Source organism: Zeugodacus cucurbitae, chromosome 2 (assembly GCF_028554725.1).
Source record: "Zeugodacus cucurbitae isolate PBARC_wt_2022May chromosome 2, idZeuCucr1.2, whole genome shotgun sequence".
Lineage (NCBI taxonomy): Eukaryota > Metazoa > Arthropoda > Insecta > Diptera > Tephritidae > Zeugodacus > Zeugodacus cucurbitae.
In genome coordinates, this window is record NC_071667.1 from 23,185,054 (window position 1) to 23,197,543 (window position 12,490).

Genomic DNA, 12,490 nt, shown 5'->3' on the forward strand with positions numbered 1-12,490 from the left:
TATCTGGGGACCAACATCAACAACACCAACAATGTCAGCCTCGAAATCCAGCGCAGAATCACTTTTGCCAACAGGTGCTACTTTGGACTGAGTAGGCAATTGAAAAGTAAAGTCCTCTCTCGACGAACCAAAATCAAACTCTACAAGTCGCTTATCATTCCCGTCCTTCTTTATGGTGCATAAGCTTGGACGATGTCAACTTCAGATGAGACGACACTAGGAGTTTTCGAGAGGAAAATTTTGCGCAAGATTTATGGTCCTCAGAACAATGGCAACGGCGAATACCGCAGACGATGGAACGATGAGCTGTACGAGTTATACGACGACATTGACATAGTTCAGCGAATAAAAAGACAGCGGCTACGCTGGCTAGGTCTCTGAAAGTGTTCGATGCAGTACCCGCCGGAGGAAGCCGAGGAAGGGGAAGGCCTCCACTCCGTTGGAGGGACCAGGTGGAAAGAGACCTGGTTACACTTGGGATCTCCAACTGTCGCCGAACTGCGAAGGAAAAAGAGAAGTGGCTAAACGGTTGCATCGCCAATCACATACATACATATCGCTGTTGATAGTGTCACAGTAAATAGATAAATGTCAGTTTGCCCCACGGAACACGAGTTTTGTTAAATGTTCATAATTTGAAATTGTTCCGGTAAAGTCTCTGTATGATAATATGTCAAAGTATTGTGGACACAAATGTAAAAAACATGTGTTTACTGCGTATTGTGACAGCTAACCCTACAGGAAATTTTGTATTTCTAAGAAATACACATTATAGTTCGGAAATGGTCTTTTGGTTGATGGATAGTTCCAGCTATGATTAAAATATTAAATTTGACATGAAAAATGTGCGCCAATTTCCTCAGCTGTTTGGAAACAACTTGAAACGTAATATCAGTTCGAAATGATTGAAGAGCTGGAAGTGAAAGCGAAAATACATATTTGCAGATTATTTTACCGTGTGTATTAAACCAATTTTATTTTATTAAACAATTTTAAGGTCAAATGTGAGTATCATAGACTATGAAAGGACTATCCCAGTGTTTTTTATCGGCTCATAAGCATGAGATCTAAACGCATTTAAAACAAATATTTACATATTTATGTATACAAACATACACTATATAAGGTGACAGCCAGCCACATGTCGACCAAACGTGCAATCACCTACAGGCATTACTGCGGTGCTAAAGAGAGATTAATTGAAAAATGTTTTTGCAAAGCAAAAAGCAAAGCAACATTAGCTGCCAAGTGAGTTGCTAAACAATGGGGTTTGGCTGTGAGGTAAACGAAATGTATGAAAGTAGCAAAAAGCGACACAGTGCTACACGGCGTATGAGCGATTGTGTCAAGTAAGCATCACAAGCTGTTGAATAAGCGGCACAAGTTAGCGGTCAAGGCACGCTTACACAATGCGAGCACAGATGCGGAAAGTGAATTTGACACTAACGTGTGTATATATATGTACAATGTTGCCACAAAATTGATTTTGCCGCAAAAACGTTGTTGCGTAATTTAGTATATATTAAAAGCAAGTTGTTGGCCTTAACGGCGAAAGTTTACACATTTTGCGGCAAGTTAAAACTGATTGCTTTTATTGACACATCTCTGTATGTATGTGTGTGTGTGTCGTCTTTTGCACTAAGCGACAAATCATTGATCTTTTTCAAGGACACTTGCTTTCGCAAGTTTTCTTTGCGTTAAATTTCCAAGAAACCATTCTCAATGGAAGTTTTGTCAACTTGTCGTCTTATGTTGATGTGCTGAGACTTTGAAACTCACACATTCAAGGTTGTTATGTGTACGTTACTGTTTCACATATAGAGGAAATTGGTTTATGCTTTTGAGAATGTTTCATTGTTTTCCTGACTCATCGAATTAATTACGTTTCACTGTAAGATTACAAGAACAACTACTAAATGCCAGTAATTTGTATAATCGTTGCTGCATATTTATAAGTCTATATGTATGACATTGTTGCTCAGTTTCTGCAATAATCTTCTTAGCAGCTGGTTATTTCATTTTATTTGCTCTTAGCATAATAAATTATCCAGCAAGTGTCTATTGTGATTTCCTCACATAGCTGCCAAATGGCTAGATTGATGAGTACTGCGCTTAAGTGTATGGGAAAGAAATCCATACACAAGAACATATGTATATGTATGAATGTTGTATTTTTGGTAGAAATAAAATTAAATTAAGAAAAATATATAAGTATAAAAAAATATATATATATGGTTAACTTGAAGTATTTATCAATTTAAAGATATACAGTATGTGCAATCTATAACAGTATAAACAACTTTGAATAAAAATTTGTTATATTTTTATTTCATTTAACATCTTTAAATATATTTGGACTATTAATCTTAATTAAATGATATATTTTTCCCGCCTTGATTGGTTACATTAAAATTATCTTTCAATTAGTTTTTCATATTCAACGCAAAATCACTCTTGCCAACAGGTGCTACTTTGTAGGGAATTGAAAAGTAAAGTCCTCTCTCGACGAACCAAAATCAAACTCAACAAGTCCCTCATTATTTCCGTCCTGATGTATGGTGCAGAAGCGTGGACGATGACAATATTCGATGAGACGGCACTAGGCGTTTTCGAGAGAAAGGTTCTGCGGAAGATTTATGGTCCTTTAAACATTGGCAGCGGCGAATACCGCAGTAGATGGAACGATGAGCTGCACGAGTTATACGATGACATAGACATAGTTCAGTGAATAAAGAAACAGCGGCTACGCTGGCTAGGTGAAAACACTCCAGCTTTGAAAGTGTTTGATGCAGTTCGATGAAGACCCCAATTCCTTTGGAAAAAACAGGTAGAAAGCGACCTGGTTTCACTTGGTATTTTCAGTTGGCGTCAAATAGTAAAGAGGAGAAATGAGTGACGGGTTCTAGTGGATTCGGCTATAAAAATATATTATATATGTATCTAGTTTTTCGTAACTTTTTCTGACAATGTTGGTTGGCTTGAGTTCGTCAATGCCACGAAAATCGCTGAATCTTAAAAAATATCACCAGAAATTGAGTCATAGCTATAGAGAAGATATGAGTGACCGCTCTTTGCTAGCTTTTTCAAATGTCAAACGTCCGACTAACTAATTTTTGTGTCTCACTTTGATATATGTAGCTCGCGGCTTTGTTGAAACCAGTAACCCTCCAGCTATTATCCACAAACCCGAGAGTACCTCATCCTGAACCAACATCAATCAGTATTGACTATCATCCCCTCTTTCGTTTTATGGCATGGTCAAATGATGATTTTGGAACCTTCAATGAGGTGTCATAGATCTAGAGTGGCAATTCTCAAGTCGTCTAAAGCTATTGTTGGAAATATTTGTAGCTTGTATTTATAGCCCACTATTATTTGTGGTTACCATTATTAATTGAAAAAGAACAGGGTTCGTGTCTTACAGGTCGATGTACTTTGGATTGTTTTCACTTTGAAGATATTCTTATGTCGTTGAAATATCCATGCAGAATAATCAGAATAACGTGTAAAGTATAGCTATTGCTTTAAAAGCATATCCCAATACTTTACTGAAGGGTTAAGTGGATAGAGTGGTTTAGGATTTGCTAGATTTTTGTGGAGCATAAATTTACTGGGTGATGTTTATTCAAAGTACGTTCAAGTCGGTTTTTTTAATAATTTTAATTTAGCAGGTCAACTCACTAGCACCGGTTGTTCATATATCAGCGGCTGCCAATTGCAGCAGCAGTCAGCAGCTGAAGATTTTCATTTCGAAATTCCACAAACTGTAATAAACATGGGGCTGGGGCTTCGTCGACTGAAAGGGGCCTTCAAATTTGGAAAATTGCTAGTCAAAGTCATTTATTACGAAAGTGCACACACACACAGATACCAATTATGCATATCTAGCAACAATTTAATATGTTGGCAACAACACAAATGATTGGTGTCAAGGTTAGCGTCTACTTGCTTTTCTCATTGTTTCGCCACACAAACAATGAGCAGCAAAAATTATTTTTGCACATGAAGAGCTTCCGCCAGCAAATAGTGCTGACATACATACCAAAGCATGCACATATACATACGTAAATATGTAAGCACATCCATCAGTGTAAAAACTCATATCGATGGCCAATGCATGAGCTATGCTTGATAACTTCTACTTAAATACAGAAAAGCACAAAAAAAATAAAAATTTCCTGCTCTTCAGTTTGCACTTAAAACCTCTGCTTTTACACTGAAATTGCTGGGCTAGCTGTAAGCCAGACAAAAAGAGGCACTTGATCGTGCAAAGCTTAGCGCAAATGCTGAGTACGTGACACGGCATAAGAGAACGCGAATGCGCAATCAATATATTAGTGGATAATCCACCAATAAACCAACGCTTCCGTGTCCTGCACTTTGTCTGTTGTCACACACAGTGTTTGTAAGCATTGGTGATGTCCTTATCTTTGTGGAAATGTAAAGATTTTATAATATTTTTTATTTTGATTTTAAAAGTTTTAACAATATTAAAACTGAAATCGAAAATTTAGCATTAAAACAACGAAATTTTTTTTTTGCCTAAAAGGCCTACACTTTTTTTCAAAACTGCGCCATTTTGTTAATTTTTGATATTTTTCAAAAATCGTATTATATTGGAAATACCTTCAACTTTAATAACCATTTTGAATTTTTTTGTTTCAGCTACTCATTCATTTCCGCATTCATTCATTTAAAATTAATGAATAAAAAACTATAATTAATATTATTATTTCAACATGTCAGTTCTAATAAATTTATTAATAAAAAAAAAAAAATAATAACAATAAATTAATAAAAACAATCAGTAAATTGTAAAATGGAAAGGGTTTTTCAATAAGAGCGCTACAAACGTTTTTTAAATAATACTGTAAAAGTACATTCGATGCCATTATGTATGAACGGCGGTTTTAAAGCATAAATCGTCCGATACTGCTGCGATTTCACGTTCAATATTCGTACGAAGTTCATTAATCGTCGCTGGCTTGTTGCCGTAGACCATAGATCTGACATAGCCCCACAGGAAAAAGTCGAACGGCGTTAAATCGCACGACCGGGCCGGCAATTGACTGGGCAAATTCGTTCACCAAACATGGTCTTTAATAAATCGATTGTGACATTCGCTGTGTGGCTTGTGGCGCCGCCCTATTGAAACCACCCATAAACTCATGGAGTACTTATGGGTCGCTACCTGACCAATAACGCATATTTGCTTATTGACGAAGCCATTCAGCCATAAATGAGCATATGTAGGACGTAGCGCTCTTAAAGTTGATGCCACTGACTCCGAATTTCGGTAGTAAATGTTAATAATTTCCGCTCGTTGTTGCATTGTATATCTCTCCATGATGAAATATGGCGTCATTTGCTGTCGCTCTCGGTCTACTTTTGTATCGTCCTATTGAAAACCCCTTCACATACATATAAAATGTTTTCTTTAAGGGTGTTCTACTATTTTTCATAATCTTAAAAATTAAAACTAAAAAATGTCTTTTTTCTGGGTTTATTTTTATACAAAATAAACATTCTTTGTTATGCTTGTTCGCATGTTAAAAAACCTAAACACTTCTACATTCGATTAAAATATATTCAGAACTGAAAAAAATATATCAGAATCATCTTAGTTGAGATCTCTAAAAACATTACCAATAAAATAAAATCCTATTGAAAATCTTTAGAGGTTATGTATCTGAGATGGATGCCTCCATATTCAAGATCCATAAACTACAAGTTTTCAGTGGCAATTCCATACCAAAATCCGCATTAAACCATTCCACATTTTTCCTCAAACAATCTCTTATTTTTCAAAATTTCTGAACAATGCAAACCAATAAACTCATAAATTTGTACACTCACCACTTAACACCGATGTTGTTGTAACCGTATGTATACTACCATAAAAGTTCAATTTGAGTTCAGTGTGTGTGTGGGTGTGTCTTAGATATCCTTCTGGCGCGTATTTGTGATTAATTGTGCGTCAGTCAGCGAAGCAGTCAGTCATGCAATCGTTGTTGTTGCGTCTCAATCCAAAAAAGTGGCAGAGTGTGAACTTTTTACCGCATTTCTCGCGTTGGCGCAGGTAAAAGTGTACGCTAAGTAAGATGTACTCGCTAAAAAGAGGCGGCCTCGTGACCATGACTATGGTATAAACTGGCAAAAGTGTACTTAAAGCTGTCGGTAATTTTAAATATCTTGCGCTATTCTTAGTTAGCCGTGCTTCTCTTATGCTTGTGAGTTTTACACTTAAGTAATATCTCAAATTTAATGACGGTGAAAGCACTTAGGTCAGTTTTATTATAGATAATGAGTGCAGTGATGAGTGGGTTAGTTAATACGCTTTTTCATTCTTTAAATTTTTAAATGCAAGGCTCTGCAAGTCTAAAGTTTTCTCAAAAGCTTATTAATAATTTTTATGGACTTTTGGGCGCAGAATTGTAGTTAGGAAGGCCATGAAACACATTTTAAATAGTTGCAACTTAATAATTAGTCATGTCACTTTTTTCTTTTATAGATGTTGTCTTCCAAATTCAAATTCCTACGGGTTTGAAATCTAATTGACTATTATTGCAGACTTTTTAAAGTTAGATTTACCATTAAGACCTTGAAACTCTTTTTTGTAAGTTAAGTTTTCAATATAATTGATATTTTATCGATGTTCTCTTACTATCTGTCTAATAATGGTTTTCTTGAAATGAAAATCCAATCCTTGTTGATTTTGTTTTTAACAGTTCCGTTCAAAAAAATTATAATCAATCCTTTGGACAATATTATTCAAAAAATCCTGAGCTCAAGAGCTTTTAAAAGTACAACAGTCTCGCCTAGGCTCTCTATTTATAAAATATGTTATGAAAGAAATCAGACCCCCTTACTACTTTTTGTTCTTCTCACATTACGACTTCTCATATACGCTTTTACTAATTTTTCTGCTTTTATTTTCAAAATTACTTTCCCGTATCATCAATTTCACTTTTCCAGTAATTATCCGATTGCTTTGTTATTGCACTTATTTTATTGTTTTATTCTTTTTATAGCTTTCTGGCTATTTTTATTGTGCAATTATTAGTATATGAATGATACGTATAGACTGTGGTTGACATACTTACATACATATGTACATATATTCTCTGCTGGATTTTGAGCGCTTTCGGTTGTCGGTTCGGTACATGTAAAGAAACCTGATATTTTGTATGGGTCAGCGGCCAAATGTGCTTTATGGCAAAATTAACTACAAATAAACTTATTTTATACCCAGCATACAGATAGTGCTGGGGAATAAAATTTGTAGGACAAAAAGAGTTCCAAAAAATATGGGTACTGAGGTTGAAAAAGATAGTTATTGTGTCTGGCTCTTCATTAAAAAATATTTGGTAATAAGAGAGAAGACTCAGTGAAGCGCGATATAAATTTCTTCTGCTTCCATGAATCGACGTTCAAGAACAAAAGAAAAATGCCCAGCCTGAGTTGATGGTTTAAAATAAAAAGCTACGACATTTACTGAAAAAGACTCTTAAGGAAATAACTTCAAAATAGAAGATTGGACATATTTATGAAAGTCCTTAGTAGAAGTATAGAGATGCATAAATATCTAATCTATTTCACACAACAAAGAACAAAGTATGAAATATTAAGAACTTTTAGAGGTCTTCGGTATTTTTAGCTGCCGGTTATAATATATATTTTTGAAATAAATCTTCTTGTTTGCATTATATTTCCGGGAATATTTTGCCATATTTAATTTCGATATAAATTTATTGCGTAGATAGTGTATGCTTTTGGGACACAATCCCGTTATGAAAAGATTTATTGCTATTTTCTTTTTTATTTCTTTTGCAAGTAACGAAACTGTACTTGCGATTATTGGTTAATGGTGGTAAGGCGTCTTGAGTTTAGTTTTATTATATCGTTAAATTTCGACACGAAATTCCGATGGTAGTTAGCACGTTTCATAAATGAAAATAAAATGATTCATTTACTATGATATGTGTAGAAACGTATGTGTATATATAAGGAAGTTCATAGTACCATTGCTCGAATGATTTGGGAAGAAAATCAATATAAAGCTTATTTAGTTTTAATCGTGCAAATTTGGGCCATAAATCATAAAAAGAAATAACTTTGATTAACAAGGGGACTCATTTTCGCTAACTGGTTAATGGTCGTGCTATTAATTCTCAAAGAACTTAGAAGTTAAGGCAGAAAACTTTAATTGTAAGGTATCCCCTAAAAAACAAGCCAATTGAGGATTAGGTTTGAGCCACAAGCGAAGCCCAATTAATATATTATCTCTTAGATAACACTTTTGTACTAAGAACCAGTTGTTTGTTTCATTCGCCACTCTCTAAGGTATGGTGAAATCAGTTATCTAAATATTAAACGAGTTTTCTTCGCGGCCTGCTTTTTCTTGGTAGGGTTAATATATTGTTCATCCTTATGTACATAAATTTAATAGTGTTACACTTAGACAGGTATCCTTGTTCTTCACCAACTCATAGATAACAAAATTAAACGATAAACTATGCTTACCGGATACTTTCACTGATTCGCTTACCCTTTAATGAGACACACATAACCAGATTAAGCCTCATAATGATCATAAGTGAATGTCATCAGCGGAAGGACATCTTCGTTTATACATAAAAGCGTGCCGACAAGGTTAGGAACATCGTCGACAGTGCAAACAATCTGATTGCCCGATAAAATTTCAAAATTAGCAAAAAAAGAAGAGAGGCAACAACTAAGAGATGCAAATAAAGGCACTCTCGCTTACAGCGCATGCAGGAAACGACGACAGCCGGATGTGAGCCTATTTGATTGTGTAACTAAGTGAATAGTCCGCTGAGTGATGACATTTCCCATTATACGGCATAGAAATGCATATGTAGGACGTGGGTACCGTGAGGGGAATGGTTGATTGAGTGTTTGCCAAATTTTTTGGTTGCTCATATTTGATTGAAGAGGAAATATATATTTTAAGTTCATTGACTTTCTTGCAATTTCTATTTTTATACTCTCGCAACAAAAGTTGCTAAAGAGAGTATTATAGTTTTGTTCACATAACGGTTGTTTGTAAGTCATAAAACTAAACGAGTTAGATATAGGGTTATATATATCAAAATGATCAGGGTGACGAGACGAGTCAAAATCCGAATGTCTGTCTGTCCGTCCGTCCGTCCGTCCGTGCAACGGATAACTTGAGTAAAAATTGAGATATCTTGATGAAACTTGAAACATACGTTCCTTGGGACCGTGAGAGGGTTGCTTTCGAAAATGGGCAAAATCGGACCACTGCCACGCCCACAAAATGGCGAAAACCGAAAACACATAAAGTGTCATAACTAAGCCATAAATAAAGTTATAAAAGTAAATTTTGGAATAGAGGATCGCACTAGGAAGGGGCATATTTGGATGTAATTTTTTTGGGAAAGTGGGCGTGACCCCGCCCCCAAATCGGTTATTTGTATATAACTCGCAAACCAATAAAGCTATATAAACCAAACTTTCTGCAGTCAGTTCTCTTACGTACCCCACCACATACCATGAAAATAGTTGAAATTGGATAATAACCACGCCTACCTCCCATACAATGGTTAGGTTGAAACTTACTAAAAGTGAGTTAACTCAGTAACGAAAAACGCCAGAAACACTAAATTTCACATAAGAAATGGCAGATAGAAGCTGCACTCAGATTTTTTTACAAAATGGAAAATGGGCGTGGCATCGCCCACTTATGGGTCAAAAACCATATCTCAGGAACTACTCGACCGATTTCAATGAAACTTGGTTTGTAATAGTTTTCTTACATCCCAATGATATGTTGTGAAAATAGGTCAAATCGCTTCACAACCACGCCTACTTCCTATATACCAGAACTTTGAAGACGATCTGAATCGTTAACTTTACAATATATAAAGGTAGCACTAGTGAAGATATCGATGCAGAACTTTGCACAAATACTATCTTTATAGTGTGGAAACCCCATTATAAAAATCGCCGAAATCGGACCATAGGTTTTCAAGGCCCCATGTATCGAACATGAGAACCTCGGTGCTTCTAACCTAATATTAGGGTTTCCAACTTTCAATGGACTTTATACAATATATATGACGAATATGTGGGTCAAATTGTGTATTATATAATATAAATAAAGTTAAATAAATAAATTGCGAGAGTATAAAATGTTCGGTTACACCCGAACTTAGCCCCTCCTTACTTGTTTTTTTTTTTAATTTTGAACAGTAGAAAGTTTGCGTCGCTGGCGATTATTTTTACTGTATAAATGAAATGAGATAATGGAATCTTGTTCTATAAAACTAGACCAAGCTAACTATGAGACTTTACGAATGCAGGATAAGAACTGGAGCCTTCTGCAAAAAACAACGAATTCAATATACATTTTTTCCAAGCACACTTATTTACAAAATATAATATTTCAAAGACTTTAAAAGAGTTATCTTATGAAATGAGTTTTTGTTTTTAGTTTTGTATCAAATGTAGATGATACATGTACCGTCTTTTAAACGCCAAATATCGAGTATCAAAAATAATACCTTAATTTTGGCACATTTGTTGAAATATATTTTTACTGAATCTCTTATATCCTTCCTCAAAGCAAATTTTTTAACTGAATTCTTACAAGCTAAGTGAAGTTTTGTATTTAGTTGTCAATAAGTATAAGCCATAACCTCAAATTTTGAAATTTTATTACTTTAAATATTAGTTATTAGGCCAAGAGTAATAATAGCAGTTATAAGTGAATTCATTGTTAAATTTATAATTATTTTGTAACGTGTGCAGGCGAGTCCCCGAATATTTACGGTTTACTGCGCAGTTGAATTAACCTCAAATATTTTTCTTAACAATATTTATTAAGCACTTCTGTATATTTATAGTTTCAATACTTTTTTTCTTAATTTTCAATAGACTAAAAATAATATTTTATTTATATTTCCAGATCCGTTCCCATTCAACACCTTCGCGAATTTCGCATAAATTCACCACCCCCAACCACACACACACCAGAGACACATTGACAATGTCGGCGTCACGCGCCAACACGCCACCTTCCGAGTCGGACGAGGCGACGTCACACAGCCACAACAATAGTGGTGATACAAATCACAACAAAAATTCAAAATTGAAATCAACACAAAACAGCGACGGCAGCTGCAGCGCCGATAAACTAAACTCACCGGACCAAGATATATACATAAATCAAGCCGATGGCTTGCCCAGCCAACATCCCACATTACCCGATGGCGAAGTGGACAGTGACAGCGAAAAGGAGGCCGTCGATCCGGATTCCTTCGACGACTTGCCCACATCCATAATTGTGACCAATATACACTCGGAGGTGTTTACCAATCCGGAACTGAAACAACAAATGGAGGAGCTCTTTCGCACCTTCTGCGATTCGGCGACCTTCCAGTGGTTACGTAGCTTCCGACGTTTGCGCGTCAACTATGACAATGCCATAGCAGCGGCCAATGCACGCATCAAATTGCATCAGTATGAGTTTAATAAGAAGACGACGATAACTTGCTACTTCGCGCAGCCCGTAACGCCAGTCTCGAATAAGAATCTCCAACCACCAGCGCCGGTCAAGCAATTCCTAATCTCACCACCCGCTTCACCGCCAGCCGGTTGGGAGCCACGCGAAGAGAACGAGCCGCTGGTGAATCATGATCTCCTAGCGGCCTTGGCCAGTCTAACGCCAGGCGAGTCGCATGAGCTGCATCCGCAGAGCGAAGATCAGCCGGGCATTATTGTGCACACGGCCATGTTGCCGGAGGGTGCGGTGAGCGGACCCACCATAGCGGGCGGCGCAAAACCGGCCATTGTGCAGACCAAATGTCCGGAGCGTGCGTAAAGGGTTACGACGGCGAGTTCCTGCGTTGGATGTGCTGCTGCCGTGCCGCTGTGCTGTGCGGACGCACGAATTAGTTCTAAGTACAAAGGCGAGTGCTGAGCACTTGATTGAAAGTGAAACGCAGTTAAAGCGTAACTATTTAGTTAAATGCAAATACAACTTTAGTACAGCAAAAAACTAAAAATATATTTATTTGTTTTTTTTTTTTTGTAAATGAATTGTTTTATCAATATTTAACTGGAGTTATCACTAAGGAATTTAGTTAAAACTCGTAATTGATTTGTTTGTACATACATACATATATACTATATACATACATATATGCACGTCTCGCAACTGTGCGTCTAACAGCAGTAAAGTAAAAATCTCCATTTGAATTCAACTAATTAAAAAAACTTAAACTTTAAGCCTAAATGTATAAAAGCATGCATAACGATATATTTGTCATGAAAATATGTAAATTGAAATTATCGTTTATCATAAATTTGTATCTTTATTTATGCTTTATTTTTGCCTTGCGAAGCAATTTTTTTGAACCTTATGAATCTTGTAAAATAAAATGTATTTATAATATTTTCGAAGCATTTAATTACAAAATATTGGACATTGTATTTATATACACAT

General features: G+C 35.9%; 1 protein-coding gene across 1 annotated transcript in view; it reads left to right on the plus strand.

Moving 5' to 3' along the window:
• LOC105216682 (protein sarah) overlaps positions 1-12,050 on the plus strand; it is a 54,893-nt gene extending 42,843 nt beyond the window's left edge. The window contains exon 3 of the mRNA XM_011191298.3: positions 10,952-12,050. Within this exon, the coding sequence (XP_011189600.2) occupies positions 11,033-11,866 (834 nt within the window). The 5' untranslated portion in view covers positions 10,952-11,032 and the 3' untranslated portion in view covers positions 11,867-12,050. The remainder of the gene's footprint in view (positions 1-10,951) is intronic.
• Positions 12,051-12,490: the final 440 nt, after the last annotated feature.